The sequence below is a fragment of the Xenopus laevis genome, chromosome 9_10S, assembly GCF_017654675.1.
Source record: "Xenopus laevis strain J_2021 chromosome 9_10S, Xenopus_laevis_v10.1, whole genome shotgun sequence".
Lineage (NCBI taxonomy): Eukaryota > Metazoa > Chordata > Amphibia > Anura > Pipidae > Xenopus > Xenopus laevis.
The window spans coordinates 36,597,336-36,622,314 of record NC_054388.1 but is presented as its reverse complement, the minus strand read 5'-3'; the positions used below and the strand labels follow the sequence as shown (position 1 = coordinate 36,622,314).

At 41.9% G+C, this 24,979-nt stretch overlaps 1 protein-coding gene across 1 annotated transcript in view; it reads right to left on the bottom strand.

Annotated features, from left to right (window-relative positions):
* LOC108702767 (rho GTPase-activating protein 39) overlaps positions 1–23,486 on the bottom strand; it is a 70,724-nt gene extending 47,238 nt beyond the window's left edge. Inside the window, exon 1 of the mRNA XM_018238427.2 lies at positions 23,293–23,486. Within this exon, the coding sequence (XP_018093916.1) occupies positions 23,293–23,303 (11 nt within the window). The 5' untranslated portion in view covers positions 23,304–23,486. The remainder of the gene's footprint in view (positions 1–23,292) is intronic.
* Between the last annotated feature and the right edge of the window lie 1,493 nt (positions 23,487–24,979).

The window sequence follows — 24,979 nt, the reverse complement described above, 5'->3', positions numbered from 1 at the left end:
TGTTTATCCCGGGGTTTTTTATAAACACAGGGCTTTAGTGAAACTGAAATAAATGAAACTATGCAAGGCTGCCTTCTAAATTCCCATGGCTCTTAGGCAATTTGGTGAAAAAGAGAAGATCATTCTTGGGCAATGAGAACTCTGTACGTGACAGGGACATGTTTATGAGGTCTGCCCCAATTATGCCCAAGGCAGACAAGTGACACTGGTATGTTTAAAGAGACATTTGCCTCAGGGACAAAGGGTATTAATTACAGTCATGTGTCTGTTTGTACATTGGCCCTATGACCAGGGTACTTAAAGGGATAATGTCATGGGAAAACTTTTTTTTTTTTTCAAAACGTCTCAGTTAATAGTGCTGCTCCAACAGAATTCTGTTCTGAAATCCGGTTATCAAAAGAGCAAAATTTTTTTTTTATATTTAATTTTGAAATCTCACATGGAGCTAGACATATTGTCAGTTTCCCAGCTGCCACCAGTCATGTGACTTGTGCTCTGATAAACCTTAGTCACTCTTTACTGCTGTACTGGAAGTTGGAGTGGTATCACCCCCCTCCCCCCAGCAGCCTAACAACAGAACAATGGGAAGGTAACCAGATAGCAGCTCCCTAACACAAGATAACAGCATTTCAATAGTAAAATCCAGGTCCCACTGCGACACATTCAGTTACATTGAGTAGGAGAAACAACAGCCTGCCAAAAATACCTCCCAACTGTCCTATTTTTTAGAGGGACAGTCCCTCTTTTGACAGCTCAACCTGCAGTCCCTCGTTTGTACTGAAAAGTCCTATTTTTCTCTACACTGAACAGCCAGAAAAAGAAAAAAAGTTTCTAACTTAATTGGCCTTTGGCAGAGAGCCCAGAACAGCTACAGTTGCAGATAAGTTACTTCTGTAACAATATTTACAATATAAGATAACAGGTCCCTTGGGATAAGTTAGACTCACAGCTCAAAGGGCAATTCACCTTCATTAGCAAAACTGTAATAACTGGAAAAAAAACACAGAAATATGTTCAAACTTTCATAACCTGCCAAATTTTGTAAAATGAACATGGTAATTAGGGGGTGTGGCCAAAAAAGGCAGTGATCAAAAAAAATTGTCATGCTACGTGTGGCAACTTTTTTGCCCCTCTTTTTATTTCCAAAATGTTGGGGAGTATGCTGGCTCTTTCTGAAAGCACATGTCCAGGCAAAATGATCTGCGATGGCTGCTTACACACTAATATTACAACTAAAAAAAAAAATACACTTGCTGGATTAGGAATGAAATTTTATATTTGTAGAGTAAATTATTTGCAGTGTAAACAGTGTAATTTAGAAATCAAAACAACATCATAAAAATCATGACATAATCCCTTTAAAGTAGGGATGCACCGAATCTAGGATTGGGTTCGGGATTCCGCCTTTTTCAGCAGGATACGGATTCGGCCGAATCCTTCTGCCAGGCCTAACCAAATCCGAATCCTAATTTGCATATACAAATTATGGGCGGGGAGGAAGTAAAAAAATGTTTTCCCCTTCCCATTCATAATTTGCATATGCAAATTAGGATTTGGTTCGGTATTCGGACAAATCTCTTGTGAAGGATTCGGGGGTTCGGCCGATAGTGGATTTGGTGCATCCCTAGATTTCAGTACATTTAGTATATGCTAAAGCCTGTGGTTTCTAATGACTTATTGTGGCCTTTTTTTTGGCACTTCGTTCTGCATTGTAAATGTGGGGTCTATTTAAATTGCCAGTATCCCTTTAATGGCCCAGTCCTTTTCAGAACCGCTATGTATTCACATGCTGAAGGAATTAGCACTGGTTCGGCCATACCCTTCATTGTTCAGTTGTAAAGAGGTGGCTGTTAGCAGTTGAGATTCCTTAGATCAACGTCTTGGCTCGGTGTCTAGTGAAACTGTACATAGAAACTGAGGTAAGGGAAGTCTCAGCCAAAAATATGTCTAGTAACAGAACCACAGCTGGAGCCCCACAGCCAGGAAAGGCAAAGGCCGCTCTCGAAGAAAGACTAGATGGCGGAGAAACAGATTTTCAACGTCACCCTTATGTGGGACCCACAGGAATTCTTCTTGCCGGAGGCACATCCTCACATTTACATGGATGCTTTTAACAAAACAAAGGACTGGGACTGTTTTTTCTTAACATCGTATTCAATCTAAGAGCATGTCAGTCGAAGATGTTATTATCAATGGCTCAAGTAAGAGTATGCATGTGGGAACATGTCCAGATGAGGAAAGGCTGTGTGTGTTTGGGGGGGGGCAGCTACAAATCCTGCAACACGGCCCATGCATAATATGATTGCTGGGTGTTCCTGTAATTACTATGCAGAAGTAACCAGTAAAAAAAGTCTCATTGACACATGGATTTTATAAAGTGGGTGTTGGTACACATACTGTTAAAGGAACAGGAATCCAAACCATTTCGACTCCCTCCATTGCAAGCTGTTGGTCCTTTCTAATGTATATTAAAGGAGCAGTAATGCCAAAAAAATTAAGTATTTTAAAGCAAATACAATATAATGCAGTGTTGCCCTGCACTGGTAAAACTGATGTGTTTGCATCAGAAACACTAATATAGTTTATATAAACAAGCTGCTGTGTAGCCATGGGGGCAGCCATTCAATCACAGGCTATTTAATAGATACCAGATAAGTTCTGAAGAAGAGTTTATCTGTTATCTGCTGAGTATCCTTGTGCTTTTCTCCTTTTTTAACTTTGAATGGCTGCCAGTGCAGCACACTAGTATATTATATTTGGTGTTACTGTTCCTTTAATATACATTAGATAGGACCAACAGATTGCAATGGTCTGGACTGAGAATCAAAATAGGTATTTCAGGTCCACAGAGGCCCAAACACCCCTCACAGAGGCCCAAACATCCCCCCACCAGCCCAATAAATACTGACTGTCTATGGCAACTTACAGCAGCCCCTCTGGCATTTGCCAGAACCCACAGATTGCCAGTCCGGGCCTGGAGGGAGTCGAAAAGGTTGGGGTTCCCATAATTTCCGATTTATTCCACTGCTTTTATTTGCCCTGTATGTTTTAATGATATAAATGAAACTTTGGAATATATACTGTACATCTCTATAACAGAGAAGGAGCATTTGTGTAGAAAAAAAGTCATGAGAGTCAGAAGAATATTCGAAGGAAGAAAGATGCCTTGTTCCTCTGCCGGCTCTGTGCCTAATTTCCCATCCTACATTTGCTGCAGGCAGGCAGTGTGCACACATATCCAAATACTAAACGCATGAAACCTCATGCACACTAGTCATTTAGTTGGAGGGGTTGAAAAAAATATAAAGTTGCTATACTACATAGTCAAGTTTTGTGGGTTTAAGACTTGCTATTGCTCATTAAAACCAATTACTTGATTGTTAGGATAATCTGGACCATAACAACTACATAGCTGCTGAAATTTCAAACTGGAGAGCTGCTGGGCAAAATAACTCAAAAATGCCCCCCAAAAAATGGAACAATTGCAAATTTCACTGTCTACAGCAAACAAATTTAATTTAAAGGTGAACATCTCTTTAAATTTGCTACAAGTTTAGTTCAGCCTCTGCACAGAAATTAAAGGGGAGCTTGCTCTCTTCCCTAGATGATGATAAATCTTTCACCAGAAGGGGTTGTACCAAGCTAGACAGACCTTTGCTCTTCTAATTCATGACTGAATCTGATAACATTCCATTCTCCCTTTTGTCCAAGCCAATGCAGGAAACACAGGGTGCCATTTTCATAATCACCTGCCATATGCTCGTTGTTCCTTCCTCTTTGCATAAAATGGCTGTTCATAGCTTCTTACATTTTTTTGAAGATCGTCATTGTCCTTCCAATTTGTGGCATAACTACCATATAGCAGAACAGGGGGGCCTGGATTGTCGTGGGCAGTGTCAGACTGGGTCAGTGGGACATCGGTAAAAAAACTAGATGCACCGAATCCAGGATTTGTTTAGGGATTCTGCCTTTTTCAGCAGGATTCGGCCAAATCCTTGTGCCTGGCCGAACCAAATCCAAATCCTGCCCATAATTTGGATATGCAAATTAGTATTCAGATTCGGTTCGGTATTCAGACGAATCTTTCACCAAGGATTCAGGGATTCGGCTGAATCTCAAATAGTGGATTCGGTGCAACCCTAAAAAAAACCCAGCCCAGACCCACTCCACACAGCCAGCTTTTTCCCTGACCTCTCCCCCACTGGATGGACATGAAGCAGGGGGGAATTTGCAGCTGGATAGGGAGGCCCTTAGCCCAGATCCCCCCAGTCCGATGCAGGTTGTGGAGTTTGGTGCTAATCCTTAACTCTCTGGTGGGGGGTACGCACGTGGGAGGATGTGAATCAAGCCTCAAAGTTTGTTTGTTTTTAGCAGAGGGGTTACCATATAACAGACCTTGCAGCCGCATGGTCTGACGTATGGTAGACCCCACTCACAAGCAAGTAACACACAGCATGCTCAATCTGCCTATAGATTATGATGGAAACTCCCAACTGTAATTATAAACGGAAAGATTACCATACTCTACTCTTTAAGGTCAAATACAATGAATAAAGATGAATTCTATTTATGACTAGCGAATGTTTTTATATTTATGCTAAAGAAATCACACTGCAGCTTTGCATGTTTGGATACAGTTTCGCCAAAGCCAACACCGTTTTTTGGGCCCATATGTTCCAAATAAACTGCTTGGACTGTTTGGCAAACATTTTTGTCCAAATGTATAATGACATCTGATATTATTATTAGATGTGGTTACATGTCATGCGGGGATTAGCCTTTATTTGCTAAATCTTATCAGCATTCCATCACTGATTTTGGCAACAGGTTAGCAATGAAAACTACAAAGTTAAATATTATAAAGACTGATTGGGTTTATCAGTTGATAATGAGATGCTCTAATTACTACAGGAATCCAGTCAGTAGATCCTGGATTTCTGTCTATTCTTTAAACATATTAACATTTCTACCTCATTAAATAATGTGACACATATATAAGCAAGGGCAGCACACCACTCCAATACTAGCCCCGGGTGCACGGCAAACGGTTTAAATGCAAAGTGCAAAAAAGACCAGCATCTCTTTTCCGGCCTTTTCCGGTACATCTTTCCTCCATCATCCAGCCACTAAGTGTCAGATATCCTCACCCCCCTACAAGCAGCTGTTTATTCCTATCAACACATTCCGAATAGCCTTGTGCTTAGAGAGTGGCCAAGACTGGAGTTCAAAGGATTGATCCTTCCCTAATCTGCTAGGAAACAGCACAAACAATTAGAGGTATTTTTAGCTCAGCCACGGCATTAAAATGTGCAAATGAGCCATAAAAGGTTATTTTTAGCCAATCAGAGTTACATTGTAGAGAAACTCATTCAAGCTTATATAGTCCAGGATCTGGAGAAGAACATAAGAACAGGTTACATCTCCTTAGTTCGGAACATAGACAACTACCTATCTCCCAACATGTTTGAAATAGAACGAGGGACAAACATTTTTGACACCGAACCTCTCCCTAATTACCATGTTGATTTTATAAAATGTGGCAGGTTATGAAAGTTTGAACATATTTCTGTTATTTTTATATGTTATTATAGTTTTGCTTATGGAGGTAAATTGCCCTTAAGCTGCAAGTTATAGACCTGCTTATCTTAAAATGTTACAATTACTTATTTGCTTATCTTAAATTGTTATAGTTGCTTATCTTAAATTGTTACCAACGTATCCATGTGCACCTGGTGGCTGTTCTGGGCTTTCTGCCAAAAGCCAGAAATCTTTTTCTCGCTATTCAGTGCAGGAGATCAAAGAGAAACTTGGGACATTTCCGTAACAAACCTGGGACTGAGCTGTCAAAATCGGGACTGTCCGCAACTAGTTTGAAAAATTCTCCTAAGGTTAATACCAGACATGGGATAAAAATCAACCGCAATCCATTGCTCATTCATGCTCTTGGGCCAACACATTAATTCCAGGTGCAGGAAAAGAAGAAAGCTAAGATATAAGCAGGCCCAGATCAGTCCCTGTGTGGCACTAGGCAAAGGTTGCAACCCCCCGTCTTTAAACAGCCAGATTGTTCCCGACTCATCACTCAGTCACCAAACTGACACTAAAGCAACCAATACACAAAAGCATCACCACCCCCATCCAAAGGCCAGAATAGGGTCAGTATCCTGCACCTGCATTCCCACTGTGACTGCAATACTAAAACTTTCTTGCGACAACTTCATTCATAAGGAAGTCATCCAAAGTGTGACTAATTGGCTTCTACTGAGCAAATCACATGAACAAGTGTCAGCGGGCACAGATTACTGTGTATTAGTATAACCCCTCGCTGGCGATGCCCTGTGTGTAGCCACGGGCGTTGAGGTTTAGCTGCCTTCCCTCAATCATTTAAAAACGGATAATTTTTTAGCTACATAACTCTGCACCTTTGTGATGATTGTTAATTACAGCATAATTTAGATAATTTTCTAAATGGCCTCTCAAAAACAAAAACCAAAACCCCAGGTACAATATACCAATTTTGTGCACTTTGCACACTGCCTTCCTTTACACTAGGAAAATGACAAGTGGGACATTGGCTCTAGGGGGTTTTCCAGGGCCGGATTTAAATAGCGGGCACACCTAGGCCTGCTGATGTCTGTCTCCTCCCTTTTATTCGGGCAAATTTTCATTGTCTGGACCGGAGCAATGAGGATTGATGGGAAATGTAAAAAACTATTTTATCTCCTGTGCATCCCCAGTATTACTGAACCAAGTGTGGTTGGGCAGCATGCCACCCCCTAAAATTCTGCAGCCCTAGGCCCAGGCCTTGGTGGCCTTTCCACAAATTCTGGCCTGGGGTTTCATACGAACACCAGGAGTAGGGATGCACCGAATCCACTATTTTGGGTTCGGCCGAACACCCTAATCCTTTGTGAAAGCCGAACCGAATCCGGACCCTAATTTGCATATGGGAAGGGGGAAAACATTTTTACTTCCTTGTTTTATGATGAAAAGTCACACGATTTCCCTCTCCGCCCCTAATTTGCATATGCAAATTAGGATTCGGTTCGGCCGGGCAGAAGGATTCGGCCGAATCCTGCTGAAAAAGGCTAAATCCTGTCCGAATCCCGATCCGAATCCTGGATTCGGTGCATCCCTAACCAGGAGTATTCCATTAGCCACCATGATCAACTTACTACAACCCTAATGACACAACGAATCTTAAGCCTGTTTTTGTATTATAACACAATAGGAGGCCTATGGAGGTAATAAGGAAGATTATACATTCCAAGGTAAAAATGTAGAAAACGAAGGCACAGCAGCCCTTTCATAGTAACAGGAACTATCTTCACAAGATTACAAAGCACCTCTGTAAAACTCTATGGGAGATGCCATGCATTATGGATGTGCACAAGTGCCAGTATCTATTAAATTAGATTTTATATCAAGAAAGCCACAAAGTTCTCTGGCAAGTGACTGACCACATCCAGAATGAGCAGTGCCAGTTGGAGCGCCGCAGCTTTGGGTCAGAGCCATCTACATAGCTATGGAACTGTTTTACATGCGATGTAAAATTAAAGAGGGATTACCTCACTTAAACCCTAGTGAGCCATAATGACCTCGCTGATTCACAAGTTCACCGAGAACCTTTCAGCATATAAACACCAACATTTCGCTGTACAGCGTGATCAAAAACATCCCTTGACATCGCTGACACGTATTGCAGAGCTGCAGTGCAAATACATCGATTACATAACCATACTCTGCAAACACGTTCAACATGCTCTATAACAGCTGGACAGGTTCTTGGCAAAAAGTATCACACATTGTGCAGCCAGGTCAGGATTAAAAATAGTTTCAAGATCTCAGGCTTGTGGCTTGAGTAGAACATTCCAAAGGCAGGTCTCAACACCCAGCAATAAGATTATTGCTCTTGGCCTGGCTAACCTCATGAATAATCAGGGATTCCGGCAAATACTCATAGACTGTATGAGCATAATGGGGGACAGGTTTGTAGCCCTGTGTTGGTCTAGATTAGATAACAGTCCGTAAAGGTGTGTGGGCATATGTAGACTAATATTCAGTATTCTTGGTCTGATTGTATAGCATGCAATTTGGTCACATGCTTGGGTAGAAGGATTCATTAATATGTTCATTAATATGATTACTTCAGATATACAGCCCTATCCTGCTATAGATTGGCTATAGATAGATCAGCCATCAGTCAGCCATGCTCTCCACTCAACTAGAAGATGTGTTTCCATACGCAAATCTTGGTGAAGATGCTCAATACTCTTTTACCTGCAGGGAGTTGCTACGTCTGCTTTCTTTATTGTACCCCACACACGCTGAAGTCTATTAAAGGGTTCCTCAACCCAAATACTATTTTGCATAATGAAATGTATTTCTAATATACATCAGGAGTTTAGTATAGGGCTGTGCCCAAAACATTGGTGCCTTGCAGTGGTTTAACTACAAAAGAAGCAGACCCTGCTGAGGCTGGAGAGATTGGGGAATGTGGGACACTTGCAACGCATGCAAAATCACGGGTAACTTACAAAGAAAAATTTGCCATTGGTTCCTTGTGCTTGCACAAGTGGTTGGGATGCTACTGCTAGTGTGATTTTGCACCTCTTAGTGCTGAAGGACTTGCTGTGGGCTTGGAGCACTGGTGGGGGGGGGGGGTTAAGACTAAAAGGCAGTTGGTGGCTGAATTTGGAAAAATGGCAATTTACTCTCCTTTGCATTCTTCTACTCTTTCCCGGTTTTAGTTGATTATGGGTTCACTCTACCAGATATTCTTGGAACTACAAATGACTAATACACTGATATTTGCTGATATCTGTACCCTTTTCACAAGCTAAGATTGAGCCTTCAATTAAAGGTGGCCATACACAGAGATCCGTTTGTTTGGAGATTTCTCCTGTCCGCGATCCGACAGGATTTTTACCCCTACCCGATCAACATCTGGGCGACTTTTGGCCAGATATCAATTGGGGAAACTTGTCAGAGGGCCTCACACAGACTCGGTCTGTCGGCAGCTTTTATCGGCCCGTGTATGGCCACATTAAGGGCAGAGACACACGTGGAGATTCGGGGAGATTTAGTCGCCCGGCGACAAATCGCCTCTTCTTTGGGCGACTAATCTCCCAGAACTGCCCCCCACTTGCTAGAATCTAAATTGCCGGCGGGATGGCACTTCGTTTTCCGAAGTTGCCCAAAGTTGCCTCACGAGGAAACTTTGGGCAACTTCGGAAAACGAATCGATCCGAGTGCCATCCCGCCGGTGATTTAGATTCCAGCCGGTGGGGAGATTAGTCGCCTGAAGAAGAGGTGATTTGTCACCGGGCGACTAGTCTCCCCGAATCTCGTCACATAAAAAAAGATAACTTAGGTTCTGACCCCTGGAACAATGTAGCAAAAGCCAGCTGATTAAGAGATATAGAGGAGAACATTTTGCTACATTGTTTGAAGAGTCAGAACCAGAATGGGATAAACTACTGCTTTCAGTTGTAATTACATTTACAAATAATCATAAACCACTGATTATTTCCCATGTGGAGATTTCCTTTAACATCCAATTCCTCCACCAATTGTACCAGTGACATCCAGAAGTCCAAAGAAACGTTCTGTCTTGTTTGTCTAAATAGTAAGTCGGTACAAAGGCCTTGTGTTTTTAATAATGTAATAATGCTCTTTTATTCTGGTGAGCTGCACCCATTTTTTTTGTTCTCTCTTTCAAAGTTTCCAATAAAGCATCACACATGTTGACATTTGGATGAGCTGGATCTGCTAACAAACTGGGGAATTTTCCTAGTCCCTATAGAATGTGGCCCGTTGGAGTATGGGTAATCATATGCTAGTGCTGGAGGCGGTGTATGATTGACATCCTACTGGCCACCTCTGAATTATGCAGGGACTTCGTTCTGGAGAACATAAAAGAAAAAAGGGCAACCAAAGCAAGATGGTGTGTCAACTTTGTTTCATGCAGATGTGAGAATAACACTTACTATATACTTTATTGCTCTTTCTCCTGCATTTGGCAGCTGTCGGCTAACCTTTGTGTTGTGAATAGTGTAATCCATTAAATGGCTACAGGTTGTTGCAAACAGGCAGCCACATCAAAGTAGGTTATACACCGAGGAGCCAAAGCCCAAGACGCAAAGTGTTCACACCACAGTGAAACTCATGTAAGAAATAAAGGCTGACATTGCACATAAGTGATTGGCTCTTTGAGATTCACAACAGCCAGGACATTATAAAGAAAACCTCTATTTAGATCAGGGGGTTTTAACTTTTTTCTCAGGGGATCCAAACTGTGCTGTGCATAAATAGGCCTGACCTACATCTATTGAACAGTTTTGAAAACCCTTTCAAACTGATTTTGGTAAACCTGTAGTCAAGTCCAATCACAGGCCCCCAGGCTAAATGGACTGCCAAACATATGCACCTTAAATTAATTTTTAGTATATTATGGAATGGCCAATTTGAAGCAATTTTTCAATTGGTCTTTCGATTCTTTCGAGCTTTCAAATGGGGGTCACTGACCCCATCTACATGCAAGTGCTACAAAGTATTTGTTATTGCTACTTTTTATTACTCACCTCTCTATTTAGGCCCTCACCTATTCATATTCCAGTCTCTTAGTCAAATCAATACATGGTTGCTAGCGTAATTTGGACCCCAGCAACCTCTTTAAGGCTAATGGAACAAAGGGCTGAGTAGTCAAACAACAAGTTGTTTTCAGATAGATCACCTGAAATAAAGACTTTTTCCATCTACTTTCTATTTTCTATGTGTCGCTGTTTTTCTAATATTAAAGTGTAAAGTGTAGGGATGCACCGAATCCACTATTTTTGGCCGAATACCGAACCCAACCCCTAATTTGCATATGCAAATTAGGGGTGAGAAGGGGAAAAATTTTACTTCCTTGTTTTTTGACAAAAAGTCATGTGATTTCCCTCCCCACCTCTAATTTGCATATTCAAATTAGGGTTTGGATTCGGTTCGGTATACGGCCAAATCCAAAATAGTGGATTCGGTGCATTTGCATATTTGCCTTTATGATTTATCATACTCTGTCGCTTTAAGAACTTAAAGTAGTCTATTCGCCACCTAAAACCCGCCGAATTGCTGTTTTAGTCAATGGGTGATGTCCAGGGATCGTTTTGGAGTTGTTTGCAGCCTTCCTGACATTCAAGTTTTTTTTCTGAGAAAAAAATCAGATCAAGTTTTTAAAACTTGAATCTAATTAGATTAAAGTTTTCAGGTTGATCCTATTCATCCAAGTTTTTAATACATTTCGATCTAATGGGAGTTTAGTGGAGTTTTTAAAATCTCACATGAAATCGAAATTCGACCTTTTATAATGTGCCTTTAACAGTTAGTGCTACGTGGCTCCCAAAAACTATTATCTTCTGCTACACAAGCCCCCACAAACTCTTATTTTTAATTCAACCCAATCACAACAGGGAGGGCTCTCTGCAAGATGGCAGAAATGTTAACATGCACCGTCTCAAGGTGGCGGGTCTTGTAATACCAAAATCTGGTTCAGTCACCCACCAGAACCATTCGGATATACTAATAAATATATAGTGAATAAAGTACCCCCTCTTGTAAAATATAAGGATATTATAAGTTACCGAGGAGTTTCATGACCATATAAAAACACGAGGCCGAAGGCCGAGTGTTTTTATGCAGGTCATGGAACTCCGAGGTAACTTCTAATATCCTCATATTTTGCAACTGGGGGTACTTTATTTATTATAATACACAAATTTCAGTGAGTCATGTGACAGAAATGACATCAGAACTCACCGTTTATAACTGATGACATCAGAACTCACCGTTTATAAGGATATAATTTACAGGATATTCATGGCTTTTGTGTATTATATCCAAATATCCCTTTTTAAAAAATTATATATATATATAGTCAATTAATATATCTACTAGTAAGAGAAGGTAAGAAATTTGTGTTACTGCCTTAGTTATGAAACAAACCCCTGCTTCGCCCAGCTGTATGTCACGTGCTCTTGCACCAGTGGATGAAGATACTTTTTTAGTTTGCCAATGGTATCACAATAAATGTGCTAGCACAAGTAATAATGGTGTGATGCAACTGACTAATTGTAAATTCAGGCAGATAATTACACTGGAATGTGAAACACCCTTTCGCCACAAGTTATATAATTCCCAAGAGACTAGAATGTACTCCTTCTGATGCCAAATGGAACCACAATGCATCACAGTCACCTACATCAGCGTTTGTGGGTTTTTTTTTTTCAAATATCAGTCTATTTTTCTCATAAAGACAGAGACACACGCTGCTATTTGGGGAGATTGGTCGCCTGACTAATCTCCCCGAACTGCCCCTCCTGCCTTCCCGCCGGCTAGAATGTAAATCGCCGGCGGGTTGCCTCACAAGGAAACTTTGGGCAACTTTGTAAAATTAATTGTTCCAAGTGCCACCGGCAATTTACATTCTAGCCGGCAGGGGGGGCAGTTCAGGGAGATTAGTCGCCCCGAAGAAGAGGAGATTTGTCGCCGGGCGATGGTATGTCTCTGCCCTAACAAGGTTTTTTCCCTGCCCTTTAGAACAGTGATGAAAACACAGGAATAATGCACAGCCCCAGATAAAGAGACAAAAATCCAGACTTCTGTTAAAATGATTCTTTGCTATGAGTATTCTATAATGTAAGTGAGGGGGAAAGCCATGTTTGTGAGGACAAGAATGCACAAGATGAGATAGGAGAATACCCGCAGACAAGGCTCAACATGCCATCTCCATTAATGGGCCTGCATTGTGCAGCCTGAAGGACTTTGCATGTGAACCTGACTGCTCCCTTTACCGTCTCATCCTCAGTTAACCCTTCCTATGCTACACATGCCTCCGGGCTCCCCAAGGAAAACCAGCAAACGTTTTGCAGCATTCATTCATCTTGATTTAAGTTGCTGAACTTCTCCACAAGCTGATTTAACTGACTGACAGAAACAGTACTTTTTAGCCAGTGACCCAAGTTGGTCATATGACAGATTTAAACTGCGGAGTTGGTAGATTATCTATAGGCCCTACGCATTTCGTGCACTTAATCAAACGCATAGGGCCAATGGAGATATTGTTCCATTTTTAATGAGTCTACAATAAAAATTATATTTTTAACTTTATTTTTGGCAGCCCTTGTGGAATTTTTCTAAATGCTCGACACCCCTGTTTTCACATATTGATGGTTTATCTGCTCCCTAAGCTGAGGGTCTGGGGCTGGTGCACCTGGACCACCTGTTCTATGTGGTGAGTGATCCAATATTCTATATCCTGTGCCCCCCCTTTTCTGCGGTGGTTAATGTTGGTAGACTATCTGCTAGCCAAATTCTGCAGGACAAACTAAAAGTGGCCATACATGATAAGATCCACTCGTTTGGCATGGACGCCAAATGAACAGATTTTTCTCCGATATACCCACTAATGGATGATATTGGGTTAATCCAAACAGTTGGACGTAGGAAATAAGTGCTGACCGGTCGTATAACCGCATCAACTAGCCGATGCGGTCCTCGATTGCAGGAAAAATCAAGCCTGCCTGATCTGTATCAGGCCGATTTTTGGCCCGATATCGATCAGGGGTACCAGTCGGAAGCCCCCACACATGGGCAGATAAACTGCAGAATCAATCCAAAGGACCAATATCGGCAGCTTTAATCTGCCCGTGTATGGCCACCTTTACTGATATAATATAAGGGACCATAGGACAATATGGCCAACTTTCTAATAATGTTCTATTTGTTCAGGATGACAGACCAAACCAGTTTAACACCAGGAAGCACTTCATCAGTTATTTTCAAACCTGCCTAATTGCCAAACCAACCAACAGCTATAGTATATATGTATAGTACATTCAAAAACAGTAATTCACATTTTTTTAAGACCGAGCCAAAAATGTTTAAAAGAGCCACATGACATGATTACATGACAAAAAGTCATATAAGACATTAATGCTTAAAGGGACCCCCACCAAAAACATTTTCTTGCATATTTATATTATTTCACTATGCAAAAAATAGTTTTTCAACCACTTTAAATTTCTTCATTAACGGAGTAAAGTACTATATTTCAAAGACATTGAAACTCCTGTACATATTTCCTGAGAGTACTTGAAGCCTAATTTAATAATTTTCCAGATTTTCAAAAAAAAAGAAAAAGAAAAGTTAAACAGGGGCTCCACTGTATTAAAACCAGTTCATAAAGTAATTGCCGGGGAGAAAAGCCACACAGATAGTCATGCAAGCTATATTGTAGTCACAGACTGACGCAAGCACTGACATAATACACCAGTTGACAAATAGCCCCTTTAGAACAGAGGCCCGCAAAGAATACTAACTCAACAGTTGGCCCATTTGTCACTATAAGTCAGTTTGTTAACAGCTGGCCCCCCGCTTTTGAGGCCTATCACGTCTCACTTAGACTTCATGGTATGAATAATATATAGTGAGTGTGTTTACACGAAACAACCAAAACCCTCTGAAATATCCCTTGGGGCCTGTTAGTTAAATCTTATGTTAGCATTAAAGTGTAAGTAAAGGTGTAAAGTCAGCAGTGGCCATCACAAAGGGCCCTTGACATATTACTTTATTTATATTACTTGTTTTTCTAGTTTTGCTTAGTATACTCCCATTTTTTAGCATGCATTGTCTCCTAAGATAGCTTATGGTCTTCCATCATTATGGGCACATGGTCATAGTAACCATACCAGCTTTGGCATAAGCATTAATGTGCACGGCAACCAGGTACCCATAGCTTAAAGGTCATCTAGAGATTCATGTTTACATTTTTGCCAGACTGTAATAGATATATTAAGAGCAGAAGGTACATTATTTTCTTTTTGCTTTGTTCTTCCAAGCTTCTGTGAAAGGATTACTTGCTTGGCTTGCAGTTTTTAGCTTTGCCTAAGCAGCCATTGTCTCAATGCAGGTTTGCCATAAACTTCTCCTCACCCCCCACAGGGCTTCTATTGTGTTCATAATCTCATTATAAAAAGACACATTGTTAAAAGTCCTCCTGCTATAGGGTTCCAAGAAAACCCTGATCAGCATTGTCCTCAAATCCAAATTGATGTACAGGCAAATCAGCCTCCCACTGCCAAAGTTACATATACATATATCAGATCACCCAGGGGCCAAAGGAATAACTTCATATTGGGTACATGAATGTAGCCAACTGGTCGGGACTTAAGCTGGCCATAGACGCAAAGATCCGATCGTACGAATCAACGTACGAACGGACTTTCCCATCTCCCGACCCTCCACTAACCATTCAGATCAAAGTCTTTACCATTCCGATCAAATAAGAACAGATCACCCAATGTTCTGCCCCTGACAGCAATCGTACGATACTTATGTCTGACAACACTAGTGACAGTCTCCCACTGAAAATCGTATGATTGGCAATACACGCAGAGATATTATCGGCAGACGACAGAAATTTTCTAACCTGTCCGATCAACCAAACGACCGATCTCCAACGGACGAAAATGACGGGACTCTCCACACATGGTCCGAAAATCGTACGAATCCACGATTCGTACGATCGGATCTTTGCGTCTATGGCCAGCTATAGTCTTTTTGTTTAGTTCTGGGCTCTGAACACATGCACTAACTTGGCCTAGAACTAAAAGAGTGGAAAATAACAATGACCAGTGACAAAGGGAAGGTATGGAAACAATAAAAAGTATACTCCCACTTCTTATATTTATATTCAGTGATGTGGCCACAGGCTACAATTTACTTACGCTGAGAGAAAGCGGAGACATTTACTTTCATGGTAACACCCTTAAACACACCGACTATTGGACACTCTAATCTGTAATATTCTCTCCACATTGGCTATATCAAACCATTCCCCCTTCTAAACTATGTTATCCAATCAAAATCTCAAATTTCCCTAACCCATTTTCACGTCCCACAGTCAAGTGTCTTTCCCCACTCAAGCTCAGGAATTTATTAATCAAGATGTGGGAACCAAATATGGCTGCATGCTCAATAGATCTACTTGTCTGTTGCTCAAAGCCAGGGTCCCCAACCTTTTTCACCGGTGAGTAACATTCAGATGTAAAAAGAGTTGGGGAGCAATACAAGCATGAAAATGTTCCTGGGCGGTGCCAAATAAGGGTTGTGATTGGCTATTAGTAGCCCCTATGTTGACTGGCAGCTTACAGGTGGGTCTGTTGGGCAGTACACATGGTTTTTATGCAACCAAAACTTGCGTCCAAGCCTGGAATTCAAAAATAATCACCTACATTGAGGCCACTGAGAGCAACATCCAAGGGGTTGGAGAGCAACATGTTGCTCACAAGCTACTGGTTGGGGATCACTGCTCTAAGCTATACACAACAACAATTATTTATATCATTTTAGCAATGTAGCAACAATTTATCAAAATATATGCAGTCAAGCAACAGGTTTGACTAATTTCTACTTTACACTGATGCCAATAAATGCCATTATGGGACTGGTAAGTAATGACAAACATGGGGAGATGGTGCCTATAGTAGCAGTGGAGATAATAGCCTTTTGGGAAAGGATTGTAGCTGTGGGATAGCAAGTATAGTAGGGAGAGATGGTGCCTATAGTAGCAGTAGGGTAATAGTCTCTGGTAAGGGACTGTGGCATAGCAGGTATAGTAGGGAGAGATGGTGCCTATAGTAGCAATGGGATAATAGTCTCTGGGAAGGGATTGTGGCTGTGGGATGGCAGATATAGTAGGGAGAGATGGTGCCTATAGTAACAGTGGGATAATAGTCTCTGGGAAGGGAGTGTGACTGTGGGATAGCAGGTATAGTAGGGAGAGATGGTGCCTATAGAAGCAACAGGTATAAAAGCTGAAAAAGCTCTCTGTGTGACATAAGCCTAAAGCAAAAAAGCAGACATCTGCTTTATTATGTGATTAAGTTAATTACCAAATAATGCCCCTGGACATGCTGATTTTCTCTGATTGTGACAGAAAAATCCAAGAAGGGTCATTACCAGAATGACTGATGGGGCAGATTGTATCCCCAATTATGAGATCTGGATATTCACTTCCCCTGTATTTATAAAATCTGTTTTATATAATAAACAAGAGTCTTGAAAATACACTAAAATATATCCTTATAAATGGCACAGTGATGTCATCAGGATGTAAGGATGATTGCCAGTGGTGATGTCCAATGGTTTATTATTATTAACATTTATTTATATAGCGCCAGCATTTTCGCAGCACTGTGTAGTGAACAAACAATAAGGATAAGTCAGCCTGGCATTTCGTGAACTCTACAGAAGCGCATAGTAGTTTGTATCTCCTTACCTTTATATGGACTTGGAACTGCTTTAGCTCTGATAATACCCTTATATTTTAGAAGAGGGAGTGCAATATTGACTTAATAGTTTGTCCTATATCTGTTTGCTGAGACAAGGAACAATATATTCTATTCATCATAATATAGAAAAAACAGCCAAAGCCAAACTCCCAAATCGGTGAAAAGACCCGAAGCTACGAAAATAGCCGAAGTCCCAAAAACAGCCGAAATTGAAGTCCTGAAGCGGCGAAAAGACCTGAAGTCACTAAACAGCTGAAATTGAAGTACTGAAGCAGCAAACAGACCCAAAGTCACAAAAGGAGGCAAAGTTGAAGTCCTGAAGCCATGAGTTCAATTCTACTGAACTACAATTATTTTTTTTGATCCCCTGGCCACCAATGTATTATTTTAATATTCTATAGGCCCCTGCCACCAATGTTTTTTTTTAACTTCTAAGGGGGGCCCTGGCACCAATGGTTTTTTAAAAAAATTTTTGGGGCCCAATTTTTTTTTCAGTTGTAAGGGGGGCCCTGGCACCAATGCTTTAAAAAAAAAACTTTAATGGGGGGTCCTGGCACCAATGTTTTTAAAAAAAATAATTTATGGGGGCCCAATTTTTTTTTTACTTTTAAGGGGGGGCCCTGGCGCCAATGGTTTTTTTTAAAAAAAAAATTTTTGGGCCCCAATTTTTTTTTTAGTTGTAAGGGGGGCCCTGGCACCAATGCTTTTAAAAAAAACTTTAATGGGGGGGCCCTAGCACCAATGTTTTTTCTTAACTTATAAGGGGACCCTGCCCATCAATAGCTTTTTACAACTTGCGTGGGGGGGGGGGTTACTTTTTTAGCGCTGATGTCCGTGTGGTCTTTTAACTGTGATGTGGAGTGGGCGGGATCTGGGGTGGGGCTTGGGTGTTAGTGTGGGCGGGGCCCAGTGGGCCCCGTGATTTCTAATGGCGGCCCTGGGCAGGGGTGAATGAGTAAAGCAGTCTAACATCTGAACAAACACAGGGATATATCAATTTAGGCTTCCCAAATGACTGCAATGAGGCACCCCTTGAATTAGAGGATCCTTGGTAAAAAGGAAGCCTGAACTTTAATAGGGCTGCTGAACTTTAATAATCTCTGAAATTCAAGGAAATTGGTTTTCTCTTTGGGGGGCGGTGAAGGGGGGGGGTCATCGACCTTCAATGGTTATATTTACTTTCATTTTTTTTTTTTTTTACTAATTTTTTAAAAGTACAATCCACCCCCCCTCCCATGGTGAAACACTAATCTCCAGCAAAAGGATTTTGAGTTCCCAGAGTACTGTAACCCCTCAGGAGGAATGGCAGAACCAGATGATAACACTTTAATTACATTTTGAAATAATGCAGACCGGAGAGGCCACGATATTAAGCACTGTTCTCCTGCCTGTGGTATCCACATTACAGGCCTCTAAGTGATTCTGCAGCTGTTATAATATGGAATCCCAAAGCCAGGACAGAACCATCTCCTTCCCTTCATTACACTGATTTCCTGCCTGTCGTGTAGAACCAAAACAGAGAAGCCCTATTAGATCGGGCAGTTGTCTGTGCTTGCAGTTGGCACGCCATTACACTTTTATATTAAACAGGAACATAAAAAAAAAAGGTTAAAAAATGAAACTCAAAGAAGCAGATTTGCAAGCAAAGATAGGTGATACTACATGTCCTTAGTCTGAACAAGATGGGGGTGGTTGCCGAATGTAACAATATCCTTTCCTGTTGTCCCTCGGCAAAGAGCATTACAACTTCCTGTCAGGAAGGGCATAGTGCAAAGAAAAATGCTTCCCCTGGCCTGCTGCAGGTTCTGCATTCTCTACCAACAACCAAACCACATTGTGCCCAACATGCTGTAATTTTTTGGGTATCATATAGCTTACAAGAATCATGCAGAGATTTTAAGTGGTCACCCAGTGGGCATACTGGTAAGTCTTCCTTGTGTCACTGTCCTGCTTTCAAACAGCGAACCTTGGCTGCATGGGTCCATAATGGTCAAAACTCAGTACATCATTTTCTGATCTACCCACAGGGGAAGAGGAGCAGAATAGAAATGCAATTTTCTGATTGGACAGTCTTCCAATCAATGGTCACGATTAAAGGGATACTGTCATGGGAAAACATGTTTTTTTTCAAAACGCATCTGATAATAGTGCTGCACCAGCAGAATTCTGCACTGAAATCCATTTTTCAAAAGAGCAAACATATTTTGTTATATTCAATTTTGAAATCTGACATGGGGCTAGACATATAGTCAATTTCCCAGCTGCCTCCAGTCATGTAACTTGTGCTCTGATAAACTTCGATCACTCTTTACTGCTATACTGCAAGTTGGAGTGATATCACTGCCTCCCTTCCCCCCCCCCCCAGCAGCCTAACAACAGAACAATGGGAAGGTAATAAAACAGCAGCTCCCTAACACAAGATAACAGCTTCCTGGAAGATCTAAGAACAGCACTAAATAGTAAAATCCAAGTCCCCCTGAGACTGATTCAGTTACATTAAGTAGGAGAAATAACAGCCGGCCAGAAAGAAATTCCATCCTAAAGTCCAGGCACAAGTCACATGACTGGGGCAGCTGTGAAACTGAAAATTGAATATAAAAAAATCTGTTTGCTCTTTTGAGAAATGGATTTCAGTGCAGAATTCTGCGGGAGCATCACTATTGACTGATGTGTTTTGGAAAAAAACATTTTTTTCCATGACAGTATCCCTTTAACCTGAATCGCTGCAAGTTATGTCATTTATTTGCGGTGATAATGTTAGCAAAGAGCAAGGCATTTTTGGGATATTTGACGCTTGTGATAGCAAATGTTTAAGGGGGGCAACAATTCCCCCCATGTGTCATTGGCCTTACTTGCAAAACTCAACAGGGGTAAGAGGTACAAAAGGTACATCTACTGTATATATCTATACACACAGAGGTAAGGAATCTGTTATACAGAATGTTTGAGACATGTTGGTTTTTCTCAAATAAGGGATCATTCATGATATAAGCATCATGCCTTAAGACTACTGAAAGTATTTACACAAAAATATCCAGTATAACCATGTTGGTGTCAGTTTGGTTCTGTGCTGGCTTAGTTACCATTAAGTACTGCCATTACTGCACAGAATGAGCTATAATAACAATACAGTGATGGACCAACAGTAGCCCTGTTGTTGTTGCTGAACTACAACACTATATTCTGACACTATTATTCAACAATATCTGATAGGACACCATTTCCCTACAATGTACAACTGTGTAACATCTTAATTGCATATTTATGCCACTGATTTCTGCACCCTATAAATAAAATAAATATATACAGGTATGAGATCCGTTATCCTGAAACCCATTATCCAGAAAGCTCCAAAATACGGAAAGGCCGTCTCCCATAGACTCCATTTTATCCAAGTAATTCAAATTTTAAAAAACTATTTCCTTTATCTCTGTAATAATAAAACAGTGCCTTGTACAGGTATGGGAGCTGTTATCCAGAATGCTCGGGACCTGGGGTTTTCCGGATAATGGATCTTTCTGTAATTTGGATCTTCATACCCTAAAGTGATACTGACACTAAACATTTTCTTTTCAAAATATTAATCTACATTAAAAATTACAAATGTCATGTTGATCGTTTTTTGCTGATAGTTCTGCTTTTGTAAATAATTGTTACTTGAAGTTCCTAAGCTTGACTGTTTTGCCAACCTGATTGTCCCTTCTTAACCTGTCAGTTAGAGTTCCTAATGCTAACAGACTACTGCTGCACAAATATGGCAGCCCCCTCATAGAGGAACGTGGGGGTAAGAATGGTAATGTAAAAGCATCAGGGGAATACTTGTATGGCAACATTTTAAATAGCATTTAAAGACAATGTTATGATAGATATAAAAAAAAAGGTTATTTTCTGGTGTCAGTATCTCTTTAAGGGTCAGGGCACACAGGCAAATTCGGGAAAATCAGTCGCCCGGCGACAAATCTCCTCTTCTTCAGGCAGACTAATCTCCCCTAACTGCCTCCCGCTGGCTAGAACGTAAATCGCTGGCGAGATGGCACTCGGAGCGCTTCGTTTTATGATGTCGCCCGAAGTTGCCTCACAACTAAACTTCGGTGACTTTGGAAAATGGAGTGCCATCCCGCCAGCGATTTACAATTTAGCCGGCAGGGAGACAGAGGGGACAGTTCGGGGAGATTAGTCGCCCCGAAGAAGAGGAAATTTGTCACTGGGCGACTAATCTCCTGAATCTGCCTATGTGCCCTGACCCTAAGGGTAGGGACACACTGGGCGATTTGGGGAGATATAGTCGCCTGGCGACTAATCGCAGCGACTTTTCTCCCCGAATGCCTCCCCTCACTCTGCGCCTGGATAAAATGAAAAGTCGCCGGCGCTAATCACACACGGCGATTCGTTTTCCGAAATCGCCCGAAGTTGCCTCACGAGGAAACTTCGGGCAACTTCGGAAAACAAATCGCCGCGTGTGATTAGCGCAGGCGATTTTTCATTTTATCCAGGCGCAGAGTGAGGGGAGGCATTCGGGGAAGATTGGTCGTGGAAAGTCGCGGCGATTAGTCGCCAGGCGACTAAATCTCCCCAAATCGCCCAGTGTGTCCCTACCCTAAGTCTACTAGAAAATCATGTAAACATTAACTTAACACAATAGGAGCTTACTGGATAATGGGTTTCCAGATAACGAATCCCATACCTGTACTTGGTCCTAACTAAGATATAATGAATCCTTATTGTCAGGGCCGCCATCAGGGGGGGACAGGGGGGACAAGTGCCCCGGGCATGAAGGGGGGCCCGGCAGTGCTGCAGTTTTGAAAAGAGCCGGGCCCCCCATAAGAGCACCGAAAGACCCGAAGCCACGAAAACAGCCGAAGCGGCGAAAAGACCCGAAGTCACGAAAGGAGGCGAAGTTGAAGTCCTGAAGCCACGAGTTCAATTCTACTGAACACCACTGTGGGGTTTTTTTTTAAATCCCCTGGCCACCAATGTATTATTTTAATATTATATAGGCCTCTGCCACCAATATTTTTTAAAAAAAAAAAATTTTGGGGCCCCAATTTTTTTTTTAACTTGTAAGGGGGGCCCTGCCACCAATTTTTTTTTTTTAAAGATTTTTGAGGCCCCATTTTTAACTTGTAAGGTCGGCCCTGGCACCAATGTTTTTTTTAAAAATATTTTTTGGGGCCCCACTTTTTTTTTAACTTGTAAAGGGGGACCCTGGCTCCGATGTCTTTTTTTAAAAAAAAAAATTTGGGGCCCCATTTTTTTAAAAAAATTTATGGGGCCCTATTTTTTTTTTTAACTTGTAAGGGAGACCCTGGCACCAATGTTGTTTTTTTTTTAACTTAAAGGGGCCCTGACCATCAATAGCTTTTTATAAATTGTGTATGGGGTGGTTACTTTTAATTTTGTACCTGTAGTAGATTTAAAGTATAAAGATCCAAACTACAAAAAGACCATCATCTGCAAAACCCCAGCTCCTAATGGATAACAGGTCCCAGCCCTGTATGTGTGTATGTATATATATATATACCCAGTGTATGCACTTTTTTGTTTCCTAGGCAAACTTATATTACGTACCACCACCGAACATTCCACTTGAAACCCCAGATTAAATATATAGGAAGCCCACATTCCTGTAGAACATAAAGCCATGAGTACATTCCATTTCAGCTTGTGGAGTTGCCAGCAGCATTAACTTCTCTTAGGTCACAGCAAAAACACAAAAGCCATTGTGAGTCTCTTGTCTCTTTGCTGTGGCCTCGAGTCACTGTAAGCAGCAGAGTGGGGTTCAGGGGCCACTTTAACCCCCTGGTTTCCATTGTATGAGTCCCATTGTGACGGGTCCCAGAGGGTGGAAGTGCTGCTCATCCACATTGTCACACAGTGAGAAATAGAAGCTTCCCTCCCGGGATCTCTTCCCATAGAACTTCCAGCCCAAGTTTGCTGCTCCAGCCCTGTGCCCTGTGCTTACCTGTCAGCCATCTTTCTGAGTGTTCCCCTCACATGGTCTGATGCACAAGCAGGAGTTGTAGATCAGAAAGCGGTGAGCTGGGGGATCCCTGGGATCTGCTTGGATCCAGTGTTCCTGAGCAATGTGACTAGTGTAGGTTTAAGCTTCGCTGCCTCCTCCTGTGTGAGTTGTGACTCAGGCTGTGCCTTCCCAGGCAGGATGTGTAATGTGATTCCACCGCCTCAAATTCCACCCCCTTTGCTGCTTTGTACAGAGCTGGGACATGCAGTAGCTGCTGCTCAGAGATGGGGGGTAGATTAACCGCTTGCCTGCCACACCACTCTCTGGCAGATTAACAGCAGGGAGGTCCAATAGGTACTGGGGCACAGGGGCACATGCCATACAAGGAACAGCCTTGTTATTTATAAAGCAACCTGTTGATCTAAAACTCCCAGTTTCCATTGACTTTGGATGATGGATGCTGGGAGTTGTAGTGCAACAAGAGTTAGTGGTTTCATTTTTTTCCCCACAGCTTTGCTGTAAATACAGACTGTATCATAGTTACAGCCTTTTTCCTTGACAACATCTTGCTGTACTATAAACACTGTTATCTTTCCTTCTACCAATTTGCCTTATTATACACTATCCAGCATTTACAATCCTTGCCCCAACTCCTGTTTTAATGCACTGTAGCAGGGTCAGACTGGAGCCTTGGGGGCCCACGGGGGCTACAAAGGAAGGGCCCTCCTAGCAGTCCCCAGGGACCCCCTCCAGACCTCCGACTCCCTGGCCTGAATCGTGCGCCGCGCTACATGCGCATGCGGTTGTGCCGCGCAGAATTATTTCTTCATATGGCAGTGGAGGAACAGGTCTGGTCTGGCGGGGGCCCATGAAGGCCGGCACCCACCACGTTTTTTCCTGGTGTCCCGCCGGCCCATTCTGACACTGCACTCTAGTACAACCCCATTCTTGGAAACATTATCCCTTACAATACACACCACATTACAGTTACAGACAATTCCCCTGGCACCATCTTGCCTTACTATGCACAATCTCACAGTTACAACCTATTCAATTAATACCATCCTTCCTTACTATATTCACTGCTCAACAGTTATAGTCCCTTCCCTGGCACCATCCTGTCTTACTCTGCACCCTATCTCACAGTTACAACCTATCAGGACTGGACTAGGATTCAAAATAGGCCCTGCCATTCCTAGTACATAGAGGCCCAAACAGACCCCAACAGCCCACTTAATAGTCACTTTCTATGGCATCTTACAGCAGCCCCTCTGGCATTTGCCAGAACCCACAGATTGCCAGTCCGGGCCTGCAACCTATTAACTTAACAGCATCCTCCCTTACTATACTCACTGTTCCACAGTTACAGCTCCTTCCCTGACACCATCTTGCCTTAAGCTCACCATAGACCTTAAGATCCTTCTTTCCTTAATGACCGATTTTACTGCAATCCGACAGTTCTGTCTAATTATCATGAGGTTAGTGAGCACCAAACGATTGTGTATCTAACGATTTTTAGTCCGACATTGGTCAGAAAATTGATCGGGCAGGTTAGAAGATTTTCATAGTTCACATTAAAATCTATACATCGTCCAATTGTTTGCAAGGCCAAGTAGGCTGCTACCCACAGTTTTCCTGGCTTCAACTAGACAATATCGCTTGAAATGGTCTTTTTAGTTGATAAACT